This window comes from Octodon degus, unplaced genomic scaffold (genome assembly GCF_000260255.1).
Source record: "Octodon degus isolate 3935 unplaced genomic scaffold, OctDeg1.0 scaffold00233, whole genome shotgun sequence".
Classification (NCBI taxonomy): Eukaryota; Metazoa; Chordata; class Mammalia; order Rodentia; family Octodontidae; genus Octodon; species Octodon degus.
Genome location: NW_004524809.1, coordinates 50,408 through 74,557, shown reverse-complemented (window position 1 = coordinate 74,557; position 24,150 = coordinate 50,408). Strand labels below are relative to the sequence as shown.

The window sequence follows — 24,150 nt, the reverse complement described above, 5'->3', positions numbered from 1 at the left end:
CCCCCCCGCTGGGATTATAGGTGTGCACCACCACCACGCCCATACTCGGTTGCTGACTTAGCATGCCCTGGAGGCAGTGCTCCTGTACTTAGTCCACTGAGCTATCTCGCTGGTCCCATGTCCCTGGGATATTAAGGAGTCAGAACCTTTTTGGTGCTTGCTCTTGGCTGGGTACTGTGTGGGGGCCTGAGGTGTTATTTTTTGGGGTGGGCTTTTTTTTTTTTTGCGGAACCAGGGATTGAACTCAGGCCTTTGTGCTTGCCAGGGAAGCGCTTAGTCCACTGAGCCATCTCCCTGGCCCCTAGGGGTGGGCTATTTATAAATTTATCTTAACACCGAAGAGCCAAGGTGAGCCAAACATGGAGTCATGTTCCTATAATTGAAGCACTATGGGAGGCTGAGGTAGGAGGGTTGCAAGTTAGAGCCCAGCCTAGGCAATTTAGCAAGTCTGCAAGGCCTGTCTCAAAATAAAATAAATAAATAAATAAATAAATGGGGCTTGGACATGTAGATCAGTATGGAGGCTCTGAGTTCAATCCCCAGTACTTTAAGGAAGGCTCAGAGCAGAACTGAGCTGTCCTAGGTGAAGCGGATAGCAGAACAGGGGTGGTTCCGAGCCTATCCTGGAGCCGGATAGCTGGGTACAAGTCCTGGCTCTGCTCTTTAGATGGGAGACCAGCCATCTCCAGTCTCCAGGCCTCGCTTTCTTCTGTAGTATGTGTGACAGTCACAGCTATTGCCCAGTGTCAAGGTCTGCAGATGGTGTAGCATAGTGCCTGGCTCCATGGCAGACATAGAGGACATGAGTGTTTGTGGCTGCTTGCTGTTCTGGCCCGCATGGGTCAGGCAAGTATGATTACAGGCCCCTGTGTCAGGGGAGGGATGAGTGTGGGCAATGCAGGAGAGCTGCTCAGGTTGGTGTAAATGCTCACTGCGTATGCAGAGAGGGTGGAGCAGGAGAGGCCATTTAGGGTGTGCGACTGGATTCTGAGGGCAGGAAAGGGGAGATAGCTCGAGCTAGGACCTGTGACTGGAGAGTTAGATTTTCAGTTCTTCGAGCTGATTGGAGCCAAGTGTGGTAAAGCACCTCATCCCTAAACTGGAGGCTAAGAAAGAGGGATCTTTGTGAGTTTGAGACTAGCCTGAGCCATGTAGTGAGACTGTCTCATTAAAAGAGCTGGCTATGGCTGTGCATGCCTGTCATCCTAGCACCCAGAAGGCTGAAGCAGGAAGAGTGTCATAAGTTCAGTTCCCACCTGGACTCCATAATGAGTTTATGATCAGCCTGGATATGCAGCGAGGCCCTGTCTCTAAATAAATAAATATAAGATTGGACACACCCTCATTTTTTGCGGGGAGGGGGATGGGACAGATAGGGTCTCATTGTAGTCCTGGCTGACCTTGAACTTAAGGTGATCTTTTGGCCTTAGCCTCTTTAGTGCTAGGGTTACAGGCATGTACTACCACACTCAGTTGGACCCCCATGTTTTTCTGATCCCATAGTAGTGGTGCAAACCTTGTTATGCAGAGATGGACTTCACATTTGAGGGAGAATTCTCCCTGTCCCCTGTGAATAAAGAGGGAATAGACAAACATGTTCAGTGGTCTGTGTGGGCATTCATTCTTACTGTGTCCTCTGTGTATCTAGGGTAACAGAACCATAAAGTAGAACTTTCAAAATGAAAGGTGGTTCTATTTTAAGTAAAAAAGACAAATTTAAAAAATACAAGAGAATTGAAGCATAGTAATGAATAAAAGGATGTAGATATTCCAGAAAATAGTAGTCCAGGTTGCTACAATGGTTGAGTGCAAGATTTGGCTCTGAGCTTCCTTGGAGCAGGGCAGAGCGAGATTTGCTCCTTGGGGTAGCATTCCTAGAGGTGGAAAATAAACTGGTCCTTTGTATATTTATTTAGCCATACTGGATGTTGAACTCAGGGCCTTTACATTACACTACCAGCCCCCCCCCTTTTTTTTCCATTTTTTATTTATGTCTTAGGTATAGAGTCTCACTGCACAGCTTGTACTTGTGGTGAGTCTCCTGTTTTCAGCCTCCCCAGCACTGGGATTATAGGCACACATGTCATGCCAGCTCAGTGCAACCTCCGGGTGGGGCTGGCACTGCTTGTGAAACCAGGGACCAAACCCTGGCTCCTCCACTTGAGAAAGCAGGGGCTTAGTACACTGAGCTATCTTGTCAGCCCTAACCCTTTTTTGTTTGAGACAAGGTCTTGCTAAATGAATGACCTACGCCAGGCTGGAATTTAGGATCTTCCTACCTTAGTTTTCTGGAGCTGAGTTTGCAGGCATGAGCTACCATGCTTAGGTTTATTTTTTATTTTGCTGTGCTGGGAATCTGAGAGTTGCTGTATCACTGAGTTATATCTCTAGTCTCTTTTTATTTATGTTTCAAAATTTGAGACATGGTTTTCCTAAGTGGTCCATCTAAGTCTAGGTTCAAACTTGCAGTCCTCCTGCTTTAGCCTCCCAAGTAACTAGGATTATAGGTGAATGCTACCATTCCCAGCTAAACTGGTGGCTTAAGAGAAGACTTTGTTCTTCTATTCCCAGCACCATGGGGAAACCATGATGCTTCCTATGGATACTATGGGAGAGAAGTGGAGCTTCATTTCCCGGTGGTCAGATGCCTAGCTGCAGATGTGGCCAGTCCTGGGTTCTAATCCCACACTACCACCAGTTGTCTGCCAACCTCAGGGCACTTCAGCTGCTTTACCTTTCCTGCTTCAGCTTCTTTCTCTGGAAAGGAAGATGGTAGTCACTGCTGTCCCCTCTGATGTGAGGAATCAGCAACACAGGACTGGCAACTACTGCTCCTGGTTCCTGGCGTGGGGCTTGGGAGCCACAACTGGTGTTCATACCTGGGACCCCTGGGCTATGCTGGCAATGTGGGCTGGTGTGTGAGGAGGTGCTGGACAGAGAAGGGGGAGCTGAGCCATGGTTTGACGTGGACCACAGAGTGTGATCCACCTTGACTGTGCTCTATACTCCCTGACATCAGTCTCCTGTGTCCCTGCAGTGCTCCAACTCTTCTGCAGTTCTCCCAAGGCTGCGCTCCGCTATGCTGCCGTCCGCACTCTCAATAAGGTAGGAGTGTGGACTTAGGCAGACCTGGTCCCTGTGAGCCTTGGGACAATGGCACCAGACCAAGTCCTGCCCAGGAAGTGCCAGATGTATCCTGCCTTCTTTGTCCCTGTCATCCTCCAACCAGGTGGCCATGAAGCACCCATCTGCTGTGACCGCCTGTAACCTGGACCTGGAGAACCTGGTTACAGACTCAAATCGCAGCATTGCCACACTGGCCATCACCACACTGCTCAAGACAGGCAGCGAGAGCAGCATTGACCGTCTCATGAAGCAGATCTCATCCTTCATGTCGGAGATCTCTGATGAGTTCAAGGTACTGCGCTGGGCCAGGAGGGCTCTGCACCTAGTGTTGCTGGGGGACCCTGGGCAGGGGTGTCACCTTGTGGATCCTCAGTCCTGAGAACAAGCACAACCCTGTCACCTGCCCTCCTCCACTTCAAGTATTTATTAACCACTTGCTATCCACTGTATTAGGAGTTTTAGGAGAAGGGAACATAACAGTGAACAGGACAAGCATCTTCTCTCATCCTTTTTCTGGGCATGTAGTCCTAGCACTAGGAGGCTCAGGTAGGAGAACCCCCGAGTGTGAGGTCAGCCTGAGCTACATAAGTGAGTTGGAGGCCAGCCTGAAAAACACAGCAAGGCTCTTCCCCACTCAGGTTTTTACTTTGGTACTGGAGATCATACTTGGGACCTTGTGCTTACCAGGCAGGTGCTTATGCTGTTGAGCTATATACCTGCCCCCACTTAAGTATTGAAAAGAGCTTTTCTGTGCAATGGATAAGCCATCAAGTAAACAATTGAGTGAATTTGAGCTGGGACTGGTGATGTATGCTTGAAACCTGGCACTCGGGAGACTGAGGCAAGAGAACTGCCATAAGTTGAGGACTGGCTTGGCTATATAGGGAGTTCAAGGTCAACCTGGACTATACAGTGAAACCCTGTGTCAAAAATTAAAAAAAATAAAAGAGAAACCAAACAGGTGAGCCAGATGATTTCAGGCATGGGTGATGCCACAGAGAAAATCTAGAAACACAGTTGAGGTTGCTGGTGAGGGCTCCCATGTGAGCCACCTGCCTGGTGACTGGGGAATCACAGGGTCCCCGTATGCCTGTGCAGTCCCTTCTCCCTACTCTGGTATCACACCCAGACCCGGGCCCTGCCAATGTAGTGGAGGACATTTCAACACTTCATTGGCACTCAGAAATGAGCCCTGGGGCCACCTCTCATGCCTCTCTGTCTGATGCAGGTGGTGGTTGTCCAGGCTATCAGTGCCCTGTGTCAGAAATATCCTCGAAAACATGCTGTCCTTATGAACTTCCTGTTCACCATGCTGCGGGAGGAGGTAAGGCTAGAGCCAGCCGGGACCTGCCACTGTTCTAAAGGGGCAGGGGCAGCCTGGCTGCTGGTGGCAAGCTCTTTGTGGGGTTAGAGCTCCTCTCTGTGGGTGTGCCTGGACAACCCATTAACCAGCTGTTTTCCTGACGCCTGAGGCCCTTTAAACACTATGCATGGGTGATATAAGTGTAATCATCATAATGACACTATGACTCACTGGCTTGAGGTAATGCTTATGCCTGAGATGAGTAAACACATGTTCTCTGCTGGTGGAGTCAAGTGTAGAAATATCTGGGGTGTTCCAGGAGCTCCCCGGGTGATTTCTTGTGAAACTGGCATTAATAATGTGACAGTGGTGCTGGGTTTGTTCCTCACATGGATTAGTGACTGCACTTGTTAGTGTCTCAGCTCATTTCTCAGGAGCAGAAGCAAATTGTCACAGAGTAGATTTGGTCCTCAGATAACTGGTGCCCTCTGCCTTGCCCCAGAGAGTCAAGGATCCAGCACTAGAAGAGACATTGTCCTGGGTGTCTGGGGTGTACATGGACACCAGGAGAACAGTGGCACTGATGCTTTGTGAGCCCTCAGGTCCTGGACCTAGCTCCTTAGAGATGGTACACAGTGTACAGTCCTGTGACCCTCCCAGCCTTACATGTTCCTGAGTTTTAAATATCTGCTCCTAATTTAAAATGTTTAAAACAGTACACTTTGTGAGGCAGGTGGTATTGCTCAGTTCTGAACATATATTCTGTCCCAGCACTTGGGAGGCTGAGGCAGGAAGATCACCACGAGTTCAAGGCCATCCTGGACTGCATAGTGGGTTCAAGGCCAGCCTGAACTACATAGTAAGACCCTGTCTCAAAAACCAAAACCCAAAATAAATGTACACATTAGGTGGTTTGAGTACAGGTTTCTTTTTTTTTTTTTTTTGCGGTACCAGGGATTAAACTTAGGACCTTGCATTTGTCAGGCAAGCACTTAGTCCACTGAGCTATCTTCCCAGCCTCCGAGCACAAGTGTCCTCTGTAACAAAGCTACTAGAGCCCAGTAACATCTATCAGCTCTGAGACTTCCAAAAGTCATGTTTTTTTTTTTTTTTTATTGAGAAATAAATATGAATGAGACAGTTTCACAGCTGATTAAGAGGATAGTTTTGATAATCAATACATTGTACATTGTTATCTTCTTAGTGGTTATCCATAGTACAAGAAGCAGACAGGATATTCTGTCAAAACGCTTTTAGTACACCTCTTTCTTCTTTTGAATTAAGCGAAAGTAGCTGTAAATTTATCCTGTTTTGTATATATAAATACAAAATGATCATTCCTTTGTATCATTTTTTTATTGTCTGTCAGAGGTGAATATTCTATTGGCATCTAAATACTATAGGTGTTTGAATTCAACTAAACAATCTAACACTGTCTAGCAGTCTACAATATTAGTGAGTTATCCTCAGAAGTTATTGACTTGAGCCTTTTCAACTCATTGTATTAATATGGCTTTACTTTATATACCTTGTTTTTTATACTTTTCTCCTGGATGGTTAAGACCAAGATATAACAAGACCTATATAACAAGAAATGTAACTTTCTTTTTTTTTTTTTTTTTTTGTGGAACCGGGAATTGAACTCAGGCCTTTGCACTTGCCAGGGAAGCACTTATTCTACTGAGCCATTTCCCCGGTCCCAAGAAATGTAACTTTTGTATCTGATAAGGTCAGCCAAGTACTCTCAGGATTTATCCTGTAGCCCTGTACCACCCTTTTGTACATCCTTTTGTAAGTGTCAGACATGTGGATGAGTCACGGCCATTGCTTGACCAATTTTCTCTCTGTGAAGGTCTGAGAAAATGTTTTTTCTCTCCATGTGACTCTCCCCAGGTACACTATACATCATCGAACACATTCCTCTGTGGTTCCATAATCTTCTTGATCAGAAAATTTGGAGCACAACTGAGTTACATGTTGTTACAGTACAGGTTCTCCTATGTCCCGAGTCTTCACTGACTTTGAAAGGCTAGGGCCAAAATATCGGCTGACCTTGCAGCCCTTCCTTTTCGTCAATTTTGAACTGCTAACTTAGGTTGTTAGCCCTCCAGAAGAGAAGCTAATTATTAACCTGCAATATATGCAGTTCGGTTTACTCTATCTGTCTAAATATCAAACATTTTGGCAAGCACTCAGTCCACTGAGCTGTCTTCCCAGCCTCCGAGCACAGGCGTCTTCTGTAACAAAGCTGCTAGAGCCCAGTAACATCTGTCAGCTCTGAGACTTCCAAAAGTCATGGTTTTCTAAAGTCAATTATGATTATGCAAGCCAGGCATGGTGCCAAATGCCTGTAATCCCAGCACTTGGAAAGCTGAGGCAGGAGAATCACTCCAAGTCTGAGGCCAGCCTGGGCTACATTGTGAGTTCAAGGCCAGCCTGAATTATATAGAGATCCCATCTGAAAAGAAATAATGGAAAAAAAATCAAATCTAGGGATTTATTTAGATTTTTCCTTGGTAACAGTCTGGTGACATCCTGTTCAGGAGGGACTTTCTCTTAGGATGGCACTCTTTGTTGACATAAAGCACTTTCTGTTCCTCGGTTATATGCCTAGTGCTTCTGGCCTCTCACTTGCCACTTCTCATTAAAGTGCATAGCATAGTGTACAACCCTCACTACCATCTATCTTGTGACTTTGACATTTTTAGCAGAAGTTTTGTCCCTGGTAAACTAGCTGTGTGTCCTCTTGCCAGGCCGAGTCACCATTCCATTTTCTGTCTCTGATTGACTTGTCCAGGTGCCCTGTCTGAGTGGCATTGGGCAGGACTGGTTGGTCTCTTTCTGCTTGTTTTAGTTCATGTTGCATCATGCCCTTGAGGTTTCTCCAGATTACAGCCTGTGTCGGAATGCCCTTTCTTCTTAAGGCCTGGTGGGTGGAGTCACAGTATAGGACACTAGGGCACTTAGGATGCTTTCACATTTGAGTTGTTACGATCCGTACCTGTTTGACTCTGCTCTCAGCTGGTCAGGGCTCACAGTGGAAGTAGAACTGATGGGTCAGTAATGATTTTGTGTCTGATTCTTTGATGTAGCCCATTCTGCCTATATCTCATCTCAAGAAGAAAAACAGTTCTGAAATGTTCCCATTAAATTCCTATTGGCAACAGAAGAGCTCCCTCTGCACCCAGGGCAGATGCTGAGACCCAGTGAGCTGGAGCCTTGAGGCTCCATTGTGGCCTCATGTCCCTGGTCCCAAGTCTGGCCAGGCTTCAGCTCCAGGCTTAGCTCCATCCTCCCTGCAGGGTGGCTTTGAGTACAAGCGTGCCATCGTGGACTGCATCATCAGTATCATCGAGGAGAACTCTGAGAGCAAGGAGACGGGGCTGTCTCACCTATGTGAGTTCATTGAGGACTGTGAATTCACAGTGCTGGCCACACGCATCCTGCATCTTCTGGGCCAGGAGGGGCCCAAGACCAACAACCCCTCTAAGTACATCCGCTTCATCTACAATCGCGTGGTGCTGGAGCACGAGGAGGTCCGTGCAGGTGCGTCAGGGCCAGGAGGACAGGACTCCTGGCCCCTTGTACCTTATGAAATAATTTTATATCATTGTGGAAAGAACTTTAGATGTCATCTAGTTAAATGGTAGGGATGTAACCTGTGTAAACTGTTGACTCTTTGAAGTATCATTTTATTCTTTTGAGGCAGGATCTTGCTATGTAGCCAAGTCTGGGCTCAAGTTTAGGATCACCTTCCTCAGCCTCTCGAGTGCACCATCATGCCCTGCTTGACTTAAAAAACCAAAAAACAAACAAAAAAAAAAAAAACAGGGTCTAGGGGCTGGCAAGATAGCTTAGCGGTCTAAAGCACCAGCCTAGGCAAAGCACAGGGACTGAGGTTTGATCCCCAGCACCACATGCCCTGCTAGCTCCAGCCCTAGGGCTGGTTGAGCCAGCCACAAAAGAAAGAAAAGAAAAAAGGGCCAGTCAAATAGCTCAGCAGATTAAAGTACCTACAAGCAGAAACAGAGGCCAGGGGTTCCATCCCCGGACCTGCTGTGCTGGCCCTGCCCCAGGGGCATGCTGAGATGGCAGTTGAGACTGGGCGAGGTGGCGCATACACCACCTTACACACCTGTAATCCCAGATCTTGGGAGGCTGTAAACAGTCAAATCACTTCGAGTCCGATCTAGTAGTGAGACCCTGAACACCTTGTAGAGCCTTCCCTAAAAATACAAAAAAAAAAAAAAAGGAAGAGGAAGGAAAAAAAAAAAAGAAAACAGGGTCTCACTGTGTAATTCAGGCTGGCTTTATCTCCCATCTTAGCCTCCTAAGTGCTGGGATTACAAGTGTGTGCCATCACACTGTTTGCAACCAGCCTTTTTTTTTTTTTTTTTTTTTTTTTTTGGTGGAACCAGGGTTTTGAACTCAGGCCCTTGTGCTTGCAGGCAAGTGCTTATTCTACCGAGCCATTTCCCTGGCCCCAACCAGCCTATTCTTACCTCATTTTTCTTTATAATTTTTTCTTTTCCTTTTATGCCACCCTATTGGGCAGAATTTTTCCTTTCAGCATTTGATACACATTAAGCAATGGTTGTTTCCTCATTTGGTTGTGAATGGAAGTGGAGAAGCCTGATGTGGACAGCTCCTCAGCCTTGTCACAACAGTGTAGAAGTGGCTTCTTGGGTGGAACTTGGGAGCTGCTGGCAGCATTGGCTCCTGCCCTGTGAAGTAAACGTGGTACTGGTGCCAGTGGCTCCAGGGCTGGCTTGGTATGGCGCCCTGAGCACTGCAGAACCACCTTTGCTTTCTGCGCAGGTGCCGTGAGTGCTCTGGCCAAATTTGGAGCCCAGAATGAAGAGATGCTGCCCAGCATCCTGGTGCTGCTGAAGAGGTGCGTCTGCACCTGGCTTGGGGGACAGCATTCCCTCAGCCAGGAAGTTTTGCTATGTCTTTCAATCAGGAGGGGAGAAAGTATACACAGCTGTTGATTGTATGAAAAAAATAATAAATTAGAAAAGCAGTGTACAAATCCTGTCACTTACAGTGACTATTTGTAACTGGAGTATTCCATTTTTAAAAATAGTTATATTGGGCGAGCATGGTGGAGGACACCAATAATCCCAGCATTCTTGAGGCTGAGGCAAGAGGATCAAAACAAGCTCAAGAACAGCCTAGGCCACATAGTGAGACCTTGTCTGAAAAAAAAAAAAAAACAAAAAACAAGCAAACATACAAAATTATTTATTTCGTACTGGGAATTGAACTCATGACCTCACATTTGGCAAGCAGGTGCTGTACTATTGAACTATATCACTAGATCCCAAATTTAAAATAAATAAATTTAAACATTTCCTTCATGCCAAAAAGAAGCTCTGTGTTTTAGGGGCCGGGGAGATAACTCAGTAAAATAAGCGCTTGCCTTGCAAGTGCGAGGGCCAAAGTTCAATCCCTGGTTCCACCACAAAACAAACTGTACCTTTTATAGCCATCCTCTCTGATCGGTCCTGTTGTATGTAAGGAGTCTGCCTTTTATCCTTTTATTTATTCATTTTTATGTTTTTGAGGTGGGGTCTTGCTATGCAGTTCAGGCTGGCCTTAAGCTCAGTTTGTAGCTCAGGCTAGTCTCGAACTTACACTGATCCTCCTGTATCAGCCTCCTGAGTGCTAGGATTACAGCTGTGCACCCCCACTCTTGTATATTCTGATGCCTGGATTCTAGACTTGTTTGATCTCCCATTTCTGGGGACTGAGCACAGTTTCAGGAGACCAACTCCCCTCTCCTGTGGCCCCCAGTGGTGCCCTGCAGTATCCTTCCTGCTGTCCCTGCCAGGCCCTGTCAGTAGCCTCTTATATCCTGGCTACAGGTGTGTGATGGATGATGACAACGAAGTAAGAGACCGAGCCACCTTCTACTTGAATGTCTTAGAGCAAAAGCAGAAGGCACTCAATGCTGGCTATATCCTAAACGGTGAGTCTGGTGGCATCTGTGACCTATGCCTTCTCTATGGCCAGAGGAATCTGAGACAGAGATGACGGAATTTGTCTGGTGACCCCATGATTTTGTGATGACCTTGAGCAGTGCCAGGTCATGAAAGTGGAAACAGCTCAGTAAGTGGGGACACTTGTCATTCATAAAAACTTCTGTCTTCATACCAGTTTACTTTTTGATAAGTCTGTGTCTGTGTTTGTGTTTATTCACTAAGCAGAGGCTGCGAAGGTTAATGGATTTGCTCTTGGTCAGACCACTCCCCATCCACAGTGGCTGCTCTTACCCTTGTGCTTTCTGTTGTACTAGTCTCTGGTGACCTCTCCTGCTGGCTTCTAGGTCTGACTGTGTCCATCCCTGGGCTGGAGAGGGCTCTGCAGCAGTATACTCTTGAACCATCAGAAAAGCCCTTTGACCTCAAGTCTGTGCCCCTGGCTACCACACCCATGGCTGAGCAGAGACCAGGTAAGGCCAGAGTCTTTGCATGATGGCACTGACTGCCAACCCTGGAGCTTCACCAAGGGTGGGTAGAGTTACTAATCTCAGGACTTGGAATTTATAATATGTGAGTAACAGTGCTAGGCCAGTGCCCCTGCCGCCTGTTCCTGAAGCTGTTGGTCACTGTGTGTGTCTCCTTCTGCAGAAAGCACCCCTATCACAGCCACCAAACAGCCTGAGAAAGTGGCAGCCACCCGGCAGGAGATCTTCCAGGGTGAGTAAGGGTGCCCCAAACCAGCGAGCAGGGTCAGTATGGGGATACTTACTCTCAAAGGACTAATATACTCATCTCATGGTCTGGGTGGGGTCAGGCCTTTAATAGTGAGCACTTTAAGCTGGCCATGGTGGCAGACTCCTGTCTCTTAGAAACTCAGGAGGCTGAGGCAGGAGGATTACTATGAGGTTGAGGGCAGGGTGTTATTTGTCAGGTTTGAGCTCCCGTAGTAATACACCATTCCAAAACAAAAGGCCAGGAATATAGCTTAGTGGCACAAGCACTTGCCTGGTGCCACTAAGAACAAGGTCCTGAGTTCAATTCCTGGCACTAAAACAAAACTACAGGGACCAGACAAGGAGGCTTGGGGGAGGGCGGAGTGACCTACCACTGCGCCCCAGCCCTGAGAAAGGCTCTCGTCATGCAGCGTAGAGGCCCGCCCACTCTGATGCTCTGTGGGCTGAAGCTCTCCCTGTCATCTGGCTACACTGCATGTTGGCCACCGCGGTGGCCACCTTCCTGTCTGTGCTGCCAGTCGTCCATGAACCCCTTTTCTCCGTCCCATTCCAGAGTGGTGTCTGCTGTTAACATGGCACCTTCCACACCCAGGAGTGGCCTGAGATGACGGGGCACGCTATGTCCGGCTGCTGCTCCTGCACAGTGCCACAAGCCTCAAGGCTAAACACAGGTGGCCCATGGCCATAGAGCGGGGAGAGCACAGTTCACGGCATCATGGGCAGAGGCTGCAACAGCCTGCTCAGAGCCCAGGCCTGTGGTGGTGCCCGTGGCCATAGCACTTGGCCATGGTGTCCCAGCATCAGCTACACCAAAGACTGCTGGCCTTTCCAAGTTAGCTCTTTGGCAACATGCTCATTCTGAAGTCCTGCTTCATGAGCCAGCTAGATAGGTAGCTTTCTGTTCTTTCCTTAATGTGATAAGGTATTGATATGTCATCCAGGATGACATTGAACTCACAGTGCTCCTCCTGCCTCACCCTCCAGAGCGCTGGTATTATAGGCATGCATGACCACCTGGTAGCTCTTTGTCCTGACTGGCCATGTGAGGAATCAACTTGTTCTTTGATGATAGTGTAGCTATAGCAGTGTGCACCTCATCTTCCTGACCTTTCCCTGGTTCCCACTTCCTTGTCAAGAATCCTCATTATGTCTCCAAAAGTGAGGAAACTCCAGCTAGGGTTAGGCCCAGGACAGTGGGGTCTTCTGCTGGTTCTGCTTCTGATGTCTTCCAAGGACAGAAGGGAGGAGAGGGAGTTGGGGGCTGGGGTGTGTACACTTTGAGCATGTGAGTGAGACACACACCTGTTCAGGTAGTGTGCACACCTCCTGTGTTTCATGTAGGCTGGAGACCTTGAGAATTGGCTGTGGACTTGTGTACAAACCATCACACATAGATATGGCTATGTCCACCTGGAATCCCAGCACTCAGGGAGGCAAGGCAAAAGAATTACGAGTTCAAGTCCAGCCTGCACAACTAGTGAGATGCTGTTTTAAAGAGACAGCAGAGCTAGTTGTGATGTTGCACACCTGTAGTCCCAGCAATTGGGAGTCTGACAGAGGAGGATCGCTGTGACTTCAAGGCCAGCCTGGGCTACATAGTGAACTGAAGGCCAGCCTGAACTGCACAGCAAGACCCTGTCTCAGAAAACTAAACAAGGGCCAGAGATTTAGCTCAGTGGCACAGCATCTGCCTGGCAAGTCCTGAGTATAGGACTGGTACAAAAATAAACAAATAAAACATGAAGGACTGGAAGTATAGCTTAGTACAAAGGTTCTAGATTCAGTCCTCAGTAATGCAAAAGAAACAAACAAAACCAAGTATTCTTAAATTGGCCTGGGAATGGAGAAGGTAAGCACATGTTGACTGTGGGTTTCAGAGCAGTTGGCAGCAGTGCCAGACTTCCAAGGCCTGGGGCCCCTCTTCAAGTCCTCACCCGAGCCTGTGGCCCTCACTGAATTGGAGACGGAGTATGTAGTCCACTGCACCAAACACGTCTTCACTGAGCACATGGTGTTCCAGGTGAGCAGGGTGGGATGGCTTCTGGGGTCTCAGGACTCAGTTCTCCAGGGTCCTGGCACCCCTGCGCTGCTGGCATCTCCTGACACCTCTGGAGTGGGTAGCAGAGTGTGTCTCCAGCAACAACTTTCCCCAAACCTCCTGACAAAGGACCTTTCTGGGAACACAGGAGGGATATGGGGAGCTTGAGACAGTACCTGGATGGGGAAAGGAGGCTCTGGGTGGGAAGTGGGGTCTCAGCTGGCCTGTGCCCCATCTAGTTTGACTGCACAAACACTCTCAATGACCGCATGCTGGAGAATGTCACTGTGTACCTGGAGCCCACTGAGGCCTACGAGGTGCTCTGCTATGTGCCTGCCCGAAGCCTGCCTTACAACCAGCCTGGCACCTGCTACACACTGGTGGCACTGCCCAAGGAAGACCCCACAGCTGGTGAGCCCCTCAGATGCCACCCAGCCCCCAGAAGCTATGGGAAGAGGTTGGGACTGAGCACTTGTCTCCTGGGTGCCTCACTCCATCCTCAGGCAAATTCTGCCATCCCTGGTCCTAGGGAGGAAGCTGAAGCCCTTGAGCCTGGCCTGAGTTCAGAACCAGGCCTGCCCAGTCTCAAAGCACCATCCTTTCATTGTGCCATGCTGTCTCAGAGATGGGCACAGCACACACTTGTTCCATTCCCTGTGCCCCACGGATGCTGCTGGCTTCTTGCCCTGTGGCCTTGGCTGTGACATGGTCATCGCTATTTGGTATCATCTCCATCTTGTCTCTCTCTTCCTTGCCCTGCAAGCGGTGGCCTCTGGCCTGCCTACCAGGGTTGGGTGGCCTGTCATAGCTACTGCCCACCCAGCAGAGGCCCAGAGGGCAGTCCAGGGACAGCCTGGTCACTTGGCCTCTCTTCCCACAGTGGCCTGCACGTTCAGCTGCATGATGAAGTTCACTGTGAAGGACTGCGACCCCACCACAGGGGAGATAGATGAAGAGGGCTATGAGGACGAGTACGTGGTAAGGAGAGGCATCAGGGGCCACAGAGCAGCTCTCCCTGTAGCAGCTGCTGGCCAGACTTGAGTTCTTTTCTTGTTGGTTTTAGCTTTAACATTCTAGTTAGCCAGGCATGGGGCCACATGGCTGTAATCCCAACATTGGAGGCTGAAGCAGGATTTCAAGTTCATTCCCAGACTGGGAAATTTAGCAACTTAGCACAATTTCTCCCAAAATACACAAAAAGGCCTGGGAATGTGACTCAGTGGTAATGTTCTGAGTTCAGTGCTTAGTTCTGAAAGAAAAAAGACATTAAAAGATACATTTTTTTAAACATGTGAAAGTACATACTCATCTGTAGAAAATGATAAAAATCAAAGCATAAAGAAATAGAGAAACAAAAAAAAAGAAAGAAAGAAATAGGGAAATGAAATATTGCCTGTAGTTCTTAGGTGTCCTTTTTTCTTTTCTTTCTTTCTTTAATTTTTTAGGGAGGGGTCTACTGGGTGTTCAGGGTCTCACTACTAGATCGGACTCTAGTGATCCGCCTGTTTACAGCCTCCCAAGAGCTGGGATTACAGGTGCGCACCACCTTGCCCAGTCTCAATTGCCATCTCAGCTCACCCTGGGGGTGGGGCTGGCATGGCAGGCCTGGGGATCAAACTCCTGGCCTCTCTGCTGAGCTATTTGGCTGGCCCTTATCATTGTCACTATTATTACTACTACTATTATTATTTTTGTCTGAGAAGAGTTTCAACTATGCAGTTCAGGCTGGCCTTGAACTTGCTTTGTACCTCAAGCTGGGCTTGAACTCACAGTGACCCTTCTGCCTCAGGCACCTGAGTGCTGGATAGCAGGTGTGCAGCCCCACGCCTGGTGGAAGTGTCATAATTGAGGTCATTCTGTACAGATCCTGCTGTTTTCCCTTGAAACGGGTATGTTTTCCTATCATTATAGATAGCTCAGGAGCACCTGATATGCTTGTCTGTGTAGCACTGGCGATAGCAACCAGCTGAAACTGTCTTTCTCCAGGCACACCCGCCTTCCACTTGTAGTGACTGAAACACCTCATGGGATGTATACAGCATAACAGCCTTGACCTTTCACTCCTTAACATTGGACCTTTGAGCGTCTAAACCTCAGTGCCTTTTAGAAAGTTGCACTAAACTTGTAGGGTATATATTTTCATCTGCATTTCAGAGTGGGTTTTTTTTTGTCTTTTTGAGACAAGGTTTTGCTATGCAGTTCAGGCTGGCCTTAAGCTCACTTTGTAGACCAGGCTGGTCTTGAACTCATAATAATCCTCCTGCTTCAGTCTCTCCAATATTGTGATTATATCTGTGTGCCACTGCACCTGGCTGTAGGATAGATTCTTGTTGAGTCAGAAGGTGAGCATGATTTCAGGACTTCAATTCCCAGACAAGTGCTTATTCTACTGAGCCATCTCCCTGGCTGGACTTCAATTCCCGTTTCGTGCTGCTTTTTAGGTAAATGAGACCCATGTGTTTGCTGGGCAGTCATTGCATCCCCTGAATGAGCTTTGCCGTGCTCATTCTCCAGGTGCAGAGGCCACTGCTGCTGGTGTCTCTGGGAAGGAGGCTGCTGGGGCATGAGTGCAGGCCCTGTGCAGTGCCGCTACAATGCAGATCATGATGTTCAGGAACAGGGGCCACCTGGGCTCCTTAGCCAAGGAGGAGCCACTGTGGAGCACAGCTGACTTTCACTGTGTGTCATCCTGGGGCTGTATTTAAGGGGGCCACCCCAGAGCTCCAAAAATTCCTCAGACCTCATTCCTTCAGAGCTGCGCCTGGCTTCCTTCTGCTGCAGGAACAGGGTCTTGCTTATGCTGGCCCCAAACAACCACCCTCAGGGCTTCTTGAGGGCATGTCTGACAGGATCTTCAATAGCCACGATCATTCTGTAGTGCGCGTGCGCGTGCATGCATATGTGTGTGTGTGTGGCTAGCGTCAGGGTTTCATCACAAATGGAACTAGGGTACTAGTGTGTCAGGTCAAATGATTACAACTACAGGGGAAGGACGATCTGGTGAAACAAATGGCCACTTCAGGACATGATGGTGCATTGTCTGTCATCCCAGCACTGGAGACATTGAGGCTGGGGGATTGCCATGAGTTCAAGGCCAGCCTGGGCTACATAGTGAGATTTTGTTTTAAAAAACCAAAACAATAAAAAGAAATGGTTGTTGCCCTGGAGCCATACCTATCCTTCCCAGAATGAAAGCCACAAAAAGCAGACTTGATCACCATGTGTAATGCTGGACCCCCGGTCCCCAAGGTCTGGCCTCTTGGTGGCTCAGGAAGGGCATGTCCTACTGTTAGAAAGTAGGATGAGTAGGACCCTAGGGGTTGATTGACTCTAGGGGTCAGGGCATTTGGGGTTGAAGGGGCACTGCTAGCCTTCAGTTATGTCAAGGGTGCCTGCCCCAGCACATTGCTGTGTCCCTGAAGCCCGTCACAGCTCAGTGCTAGGCATGCACAGTTGGAGACAGTGGAGGGTTGGGGGTAGCACCCAGGGGTGTGAGGTGCACACAGAGGGCTCCACTTTTGGAAATGGTGTCTGACTCAACCCCTTCTCCAGCTGGAGGACCTGGAGGTCAGTGTAGCAGATCACATTCAGAAGGTCATGAAAGTGAACTTCGAAGCAGCCTGGGATGAGGTAGGGGATGAGTTCGAGAAGGAGGAGACATTCACGCTGTCTACTATCAAGACGTTGGAAGGTAGGGGCTTGGCTGTCTCCAACACCTTCCTTCTAGACCTTTGGGTTACTGGAGGTACTCCTCCCCTTACTGCCTGAGCTGGGCCACTTCCCGGGCCCTCAGCACCTGGGGAGAGAATATAGGGCTTGGAGCTGGGGATAGAGCTCAAGTAGAGTGTGTACCCAGCCCACATAGGCTCTGGATTTGGTCTTCAGTGCCACAAAAACAAGCTGCATGGCTGAACTCTGCTGTTTTGTGTGTCAGAGGCCGTGGGCAACATCGTGAAGTTCTTGGGAATGCACGCATGTGAGAGGTCAGACAAAGTTCCAGACAACAAGAACACCCATACGCTGCTCCTGGCAGGTAAGCAGCCCTTCCAGTGCAGGGCTGGGAACTGCTCTGGGACACAAGGAGTCACAGTCCACTGCTTCTAAAACTTGCACACTTGTTCAAATCCTTCCTGGGTGATTTAGTGAGACCCTGTCTTGTAATAAGAAGGGCTGGGGATATGGCTCAGTGCAGAGGCACTGGATTCAATCTCCAGTACCACAAAAAGGAAAAAATTGACCAAGTATAAAAAACCCATGAAGAGATGTTGCTCTTCCCTACCTTTATTGCCACTGATTCTTCTGTCCCTCTAGCATGTGACCACCATTCCTGTAGTAAACAATGCTTGGGTATCATCCAGTCATTTTGTGGCTATAAAAGCACAGGAAGTAGTCAGATACAGTAGCCAAAGCCTGTAATCCCAGCACTCAGGAGGCTGAGGCAGGAGGATTGTTGTGAATTCATAGCCAGCCTAGGCTACAAAGTGAAGTGAAGGCCAGCCTGAACTACATAGCGAGATCTTGTGTTGTAAAACAAACACACACAGGAAGCTACTTGGGAGGCTGAGGCAGGAGGATTGAAGTGTCAGCTCAGCATAGGCAACTTAGTGCCATCACATCCCAAAATGAAAGAGCTGTGGGTTAGTTCACGGTACAGCAGCTGCCGCGCATGTGTGAGGCCTGGCTTTTATCTCCACATCATATTGGATTCCATCTCCCTGAATATTGAGTTGTATTCATCCAATAGAAATAGTTTCTAAAATAGCAGTGTGGTCCATTTCTTTCCTTTTCTTTTTTGAGACCCTATTTGATACAGGGTCTTGCTATGCAACTCTCACTCATAGTGATCCTCCTGTTTTCAGCCTTCTCAGATCTGGGATTACAGGCATGTGCCACTTCGCCCAGACTCATTGCTGGCACAGGGAGCCTCGGGCTGTGTTGGGGCTGGCACGGCATGCAGGACTGGGGATGGAACCCTAGTCCCTGTGCTTTGCCAAGATGGGTGCATAGTTCACTGAGCTATTTTGCTGACCCCCATTTCTATTTTTAAATTCAGACATTCATGTATAAATAGTACACACATGCTCTGCAGTTGGCTTTTTTACTTTACAGTGTATGTGGGAACAGACCTTATCAATTTTTAGATCTTATTCTTTTGTTTTTTAATTCTGGTAAAATATATGTAGCAAACTAGGTATAATAGTATCTCAGCATTTCAGGAGGCTGAGGCAGGAGGATCATACTTTCTAGCATGGGCAACTTAGGAAATTCCTTGGTTTTATTTATTTATTGATTTATGGCAGAACCGGGGATTGAACTCAGACCCTTGTGTTTGCTAGGGAAGCACTTATTCTACTGAGCCATCTCCCAGCCCCCAATTTAGGAAATTAATATGACTGTCTCAAAATTTAAAAAACAAAACAAAACAAAACATAGCACTGAGGATATAGATCAGTGAAAAGGCCCTGGGTTCAGTTCTTAGAACTATAAGAAGGATAAAAGAGGGCTAGCCAGATAGCTCAGTGGACTAGAGCACCTGCTTAGGCAGAGTGCAGCAGCCACGGTTCAAGCCCCTGTGTGCCATGTTGGCCCCACCCCCAGGGCATGCTGAGATGGTGATTTAAGACGGCATGGTGGCATGCACCTGTAATCCCAGCCCTTGGGAGGCTGAAAACCAGATGATCACTAAGAGTCCAATCTACATGGTGAGACCGAGTAGACCCTGTACTAAATACATAAAAAAATAAAAAGGAAAAAAGAAAAAATTTTTTTGGACGGGTGTTACTGGGATTGAACCCAGGATGTTTGCAGTGAAATGCCTCTCCAGCCTTTATTTTATTGTATTTTAATTATATTTTACTGGGGATTGAGCCCAGGGCAATGAACTACAACCCTAGCCCTTCATATGTATTTTAAATCATGGTTTCACTAAGTTGAGGCAATTCTCCTATGTCTCCCTCTCAAGTGCTGAGATTACAGGTGTGTTCCCTCTCTGGTTGGTCTTTTCTGTTTGTTTGTTTGTTTGTTTGTTTGTTTCCTTCCTTCCTCTTCTTTTTTGCTTTTCAATTTTTTGAGACAAAAAAATGGATCTTGTTACATAGTCCAGACTGTCCTTGAACTCACAATGGAGTCTAGGCTGACCTTGAACTCACAGCGGTCCACCAACCTCAGCCTCCCAAGTGCTGGGATCACAGGCCTGTGCCTCTGTGCTCAGCTGGTTGCTCTTTATTAAGAAAAACAGGCATTTGGGGCAGGGATTGAACTCAGCACTGTAGCAACTACATTGCATGTGGGAGGCCCTGAGTCTGATCCTCTGCACAGCCAGTAGGGATTCGAGCATTTCCACTTAGACATTTTGAAACATGCCCAAAGATGGAAGAGGTTGAGGAACCGCAGCACTCATCTCGCGGCCTGCATGCCGCAGCCCCCGCACTCAGCCCTCAGCATTGTCTATGGGAACATTTCCATGTCTGCCCTTCCCTCTGAGATAACGGTGCTGGATACGACACTGCTGCACCTGAAACACTTAGCGGAAGGAAATGGGAGTTTTAAAACTTAGGCTCAGTGTTTAGAAGACCTCACAATTGACATCCTCAGCTCCATCCTTCCTATTCACATTGAACCAGCTCAGTCTCCTGGGACTTATAGCCACTTGCTTGCTCTGTGGTTTCCTCTTGGTGAGACTTCCATGTGAGTGCCTGCAGACATCAGGTTCTGGCCTTATATACCATGAATTCACTTCAGCTGGGCAGGAGCTCACTAGTGGTTAGTGCCCCATTCCCCCCGCTCTGTGGTTGCAGGTCTGGGGCTTCAGCAAGGCCGAGTGACTTGTGCAGGCCCCACTCAGGGGCCTCATCCCACTGTACTCCAGGGCAGCCTCCATAGCTGCTGCGAAGCACAGCCTCAGCCTGGCCCGCAGCCCTTCTGCCTCACACAGCCATACCTCTCTCTTTCCCACCAGGTGTGTTCCGGGGTGGTCATGACATCCTTGTGCGTGCTCGGCTGTTGCTTTTGGACACAGTGACAATGCAGGTGACAGCCCGAAGTTCCGAGGAGCTGCCAGTTGACATCATCTTGGCATCTGTGGGCTAGGAGGCCTGAAGTCTTGCCTTTCTTTTGCGGGAGTCTGGTGGAAACTCCTTCCCCAGATTGTGTACTCAGAAACAAACTTAGCATTGTGGTTTTGTGTTGAATTCTGTTCCTCTTGTTAAGAACTGCTGAAAAATAACTTCAAAACAGGATGGTTTTAGCTTTTTCTAGATTGTGTTACTTGCCTGCAAGGGAAGAGACATCACAAAGTTTGGACTCATTCTTGAATTTATCCCCAAGAAATGTATCCCCTCTGTATACAATAAACGAGCATGTATTTATGGATCGACTGCATCTTCTGCAGGCTCGTCCTTGGGGTTACACATCCCCTGCCCTGTCCCACCAGTGCTACCCAGGTCAAGGAGTAGCTGCTCTGGTGCCTTCACCACCCCTCCCTAGGTGATAAGTGGGGTCCTCCAAGGTTCGAGGGGTCTGCCTGGATTTCCGCATTGTTAGGTTCTGGGAGTAGTGAGCCAAGCACTCAACACTCAACAAGTGTGGCCCAAATACACTACAAGTGCTTGTTTTTAAAATGGGAGCTTCAACGGGTAGGATTACTCCAAATTCAAGCTGCCTGGGCAATGTGGTGGGACCCTGTCTCAAAGAAAGAAGCTGGGGATGTAGCTTGGCAAAGGACCCAGGTATTGGTACCATGTAAGGGGTCTTCCTGAGAGGTCCAGATTGTGTGTCAGGGTGGGGGAGCCACAGGGCTTGCTCCGGTGCCCAGTGTCAGGCAACGAGTGTGGCCCAGCGGTTTTCCTGTTTCTCTGTCCACTCAGAGGGGCCTAACAGGTTGATCCCTGGAAGATTCTGGCATAAGTCCTTCCCTCACTAGGGGGCTTGTCCTGGGGGCGGGGCTGGGACCCAGGCTGAGCTTGCGTCAAGCTGTGAAGGACACTGAGGTGGCCCCTGGCCAGCTGAATGGTGAGGCTCTGCGTGGAGCCCATTCTGTCTGTCTGTCTGTCTGTCCGTCCTTCTCTCTCTCTCTCTCTCTCTCTCTCTCTCTCTCTCTCTCTCTCTCTCTCTTTCTTTCTTTCTTTCTTTCCCTCTCCCTGATGTGTACCGTTTCTTTTTTTCTTTTTTGGCGGAACCGGGGATTGAACTCAGGCCCTTGTGCTTGCCAGGGAAGCGCCTATTCCACTGAGCCATCTCCCCGGCCCCATGGAGCTCAGTCTTGAGGCCAGCTTGCATGAGCAGGCGGACAGGACCCTGGGGCATATGCCTTGAGCCTGTCCTCACTCTCAGGTGCCTGGTTGGATTGCCCTCTACCCTGCAAGCTGAGGGGGGTGTGAAGTGGGGCGGCAGAGCCACCGGGACTGGGCACGGGCTCTGGTACTACAGGGTCTGATCCCGGATTCAACCCAGGGACCCAGTTTTCCACTTCCGGGACTGAGGCGGGGCAACTCCTGCAAACTCTGCCTAGTGGGAGCTCCAGGAAGTTTCCAGGGAACCGAGGGTGGGGGAGTGGGGGCTGGGAGCTGAGCGTCTGATCCCAGCACAGCCTTCTGCTGGGTGTTGGCGCAGCCTATAATCCCAGCATTGGGGAGGGTCAGACTAGAGGTTACTGGATGTTCAAGACCAGGTTGGCCAAGTAGGGAGTTCAAGGCCAGCCTGAACTGCATAGTGGGACAAAAGACAGACAAACAAAAATAAAAACACTCCAAAACCTTCAGGGAACTATAGTGGCCAGTTACCGGCAGCTGAGGCAAGAGGATCGCCGCCAGATAGGCTGAAACACTAACATCATTTGTGCCATGCCAGTCCTGACTACATTGGTGAATTTGAGGCCATCTTGGGTAACATAGACCATAGCAAGACCCAGACCACAGCAAGACCAAGACACTGCTTCAGAAAACCAAAACTGCGGTGGGAGGAGCTAATTTAAAACACTTCTGAGATTTCTCAAGCACTGAAAAATTTGTTCTTTTTGATGGTGTTTTCTTTTAGTCATTTAATTTTGTCTTTTATTAAATTTAGAAATACATGTATTTGGTTTCATTACTTGAAAAGCTTGGAAAAGTATTTTTCTCCTTAGGTCCTGGGGATTAGCACAGGGCCTTCACACTGAGGTACATCCTCAGCTCTTTATTTTGAGACAGGCTCTCTCTAAATTGCTAAATTGTCCAAGCAAACAGTCCTGCCTCATCCTCCCAGGATGTGGCTACTACAGGTGTGTACCCCCACACCTGGCTTGGTTACTCTGAAACTTAATTGTATTTATTGTGTTCATGGTGTTGGAGTGTCGATTAATATTTTATTCATTTTGAAGTGGGGGGAAGGTTATTTAGCTCCCAGTCTGTGGAGGTTTCAGTCCATGATCAGCTGGCTCCAAGGTAGGGTAGTAGAGGGGCAATAGTTTATGGTGGTGTAAGGAAAAAAAAAAGCAGGCTAGCACGCGAGCTAGCGAGAGGATTAATTTGTAATAAAACTGAATCTTTTATCCTGTTCTAAAATGCAAACATTCCCTATGTCTTCTTAAGTATTTTACATGCTTTTGATAACATCATAAATGTCATTATTTTGTGGACATGGTAGTGTACATCAGTAGTGTCAGCGACTGGGAAGGTTGAGGCAGGAGGACTCCTCAGGCCAGCTTGGCCACTTACTTGGTAAGACCTAGTGCACCAAAATAGAAAGGATTTATGATGTAGTTCACTGGGAAAGCCCTGGGTTCAATCCTCAGTACTGTAAAAGTAAATGAGGTTTTGAAAAATTGTTTTTAAAGATTGCTGTTATTTCATTTGGTAAATATTTGATATTTCATTTTTCTTAAATGTGTACATTTTAAGACAACATTGGAAGCATTTACCACAGTCCTGCATGCTAAGTTGAAGCAGTATGACAAGCAGGAAGGACAGGAGGGACATGCGGGCAGAGCAGGTTGCCCCAGGAAGCAGGGTACCAGATTGCATTGGTCCTTGGATTATGACTGCTGGATGGGTGCAGGTGAACATTGTGAGTGGGTTCAGTGGCATACACTCCACTGGTGCGCATCCAGCACCAGAGAGGAACAAATGCCCAACCAGATGGTGTGCGTGGCAGCTGCAGCGGCTTACATACCATAGGGAGGAAGCTTTATGCCACCAAGCCTCCTTCCATTGCTGGCTGTGGGTCAGGGGATTGATGGTGATGGCAGAGTTGCCCCTGAGAGAGTTACCATGCGGTCTAGTGTAGGGCTTGCCCAGCCTGGGTGTAGAGCTCCTCTGCGTGTTTGCTTTCAGCCAGGCAGCATTGGGGCTTAAGAAAGTGCTGAGAACTGGGAGAATCTGGGAGCACTGGAGGCCACTGACCAGGGCAGGGACCTTTGACTGCTGGGAGCCCCCGATGGAGGAGAGCTGCTGTATATCTGTCCCATCATCAGCATGGATTCCTGCAAGAGCTTACATGACATCCACCACAGACAGGCAAGCTTTTCTGTGTTTAATATTGGGGAGCAGACTCTACAAGTGCTAAGTCATGTAAAAAGGGTAGAACTGTTTTCTTCTTTAAAAAAATTATCTGCAGCTTCTGCCCTTTCCAGCCAGGTCAGCGCTGCACAGCACTTCTTGAAGCTGTTCCAGCCATGGATGGTTCTTTTATTTTTGCAGTGTTGTGGCTGCTGTGACTTTCTTTATATCCTTTGCTCTGGAGATAATCTTGTTTTTTTTCTTTCAAGGTGCTTTATTATTTGAAGCTTCTTAGCATTTAGAATGTTGTCATTGCTCTCTTATGTGCTGCCCTGTATGTTTTGAGCCAGAAAGCCGAGCCGCTTTGGAGAAGTGCTAAGAGTAAAACATAAGATAAATACTGGAATGGCAAATAAATGACCAGCACTTCTAACAGTTTGAGGATAGGATATCGCACAAAGTTCTAGTGTGTTGTGGACATGCATAATGACCG

General features: G+C 48.2%; 1 protein-coding gene across 1 annotated transcript in view; it reads left to right on the top strand.

The window, feature by feature from the left end:
* The window catches only part of Copg1 (coatomer protein complex subunit gamma 1), a 25,381-nt gene extending 5,099 nt beyond the window's left edge, over positions 1-20,282 (top strand). Inside the window, exons 11-24 of the mRNA XM_004645596.3 lie at positions 3,038-3,105; positions 3,230-3,418; positions 4,355-4,450; positions 7,732-7,975; positions 9,248-9,323; positions 10,297-10,400; positions 10,758-10,883; positions 11,062-11,130; positions 13,025-13,167; positions 13,425-13,596; positions 14,066-14,163; positions 16,738-16,876; positions 17,120-17,218; positions 20,144-20,282. Coding sequence (XP_004645653.1) covers positions 3,038-3,105; positions 3,230-3,418; positions 4,355-4,450; positions 7,732-7,975; positions 9,248-9,323; positions 10,297-10,400; positions 10,758-10,883; positions 11,062-11,130; positions 13,025-13,167; positions 13,425-13,596; positions 14,066-14,163; positions 16,738-16,876; positions 17,120-17,218; positions 20,144-20,274 — 1,754 coding nt within the window. The 3' untranslated portion in view covers positions 20,275-20,282. The remainder of the gene's footprint in view (positions 1-3,037; positions 3,106-3,229; positions 3,419-4,354; positions 4,451-7,731; positions 7,976-9,247; positions 9,324-10,296; positions 10,401-10,757; positions 10,884-11,061; positions 11,131-13,024; positions 13,168-13,424; positions 13,597-14,065; positions 14,164-16,737; positions 16,877-17,119; positions 17,219-20,143) is intronic.
* The last annotated feature ends 3,868 nt before the right edge of the window (positions 20,283-24,150 follow it).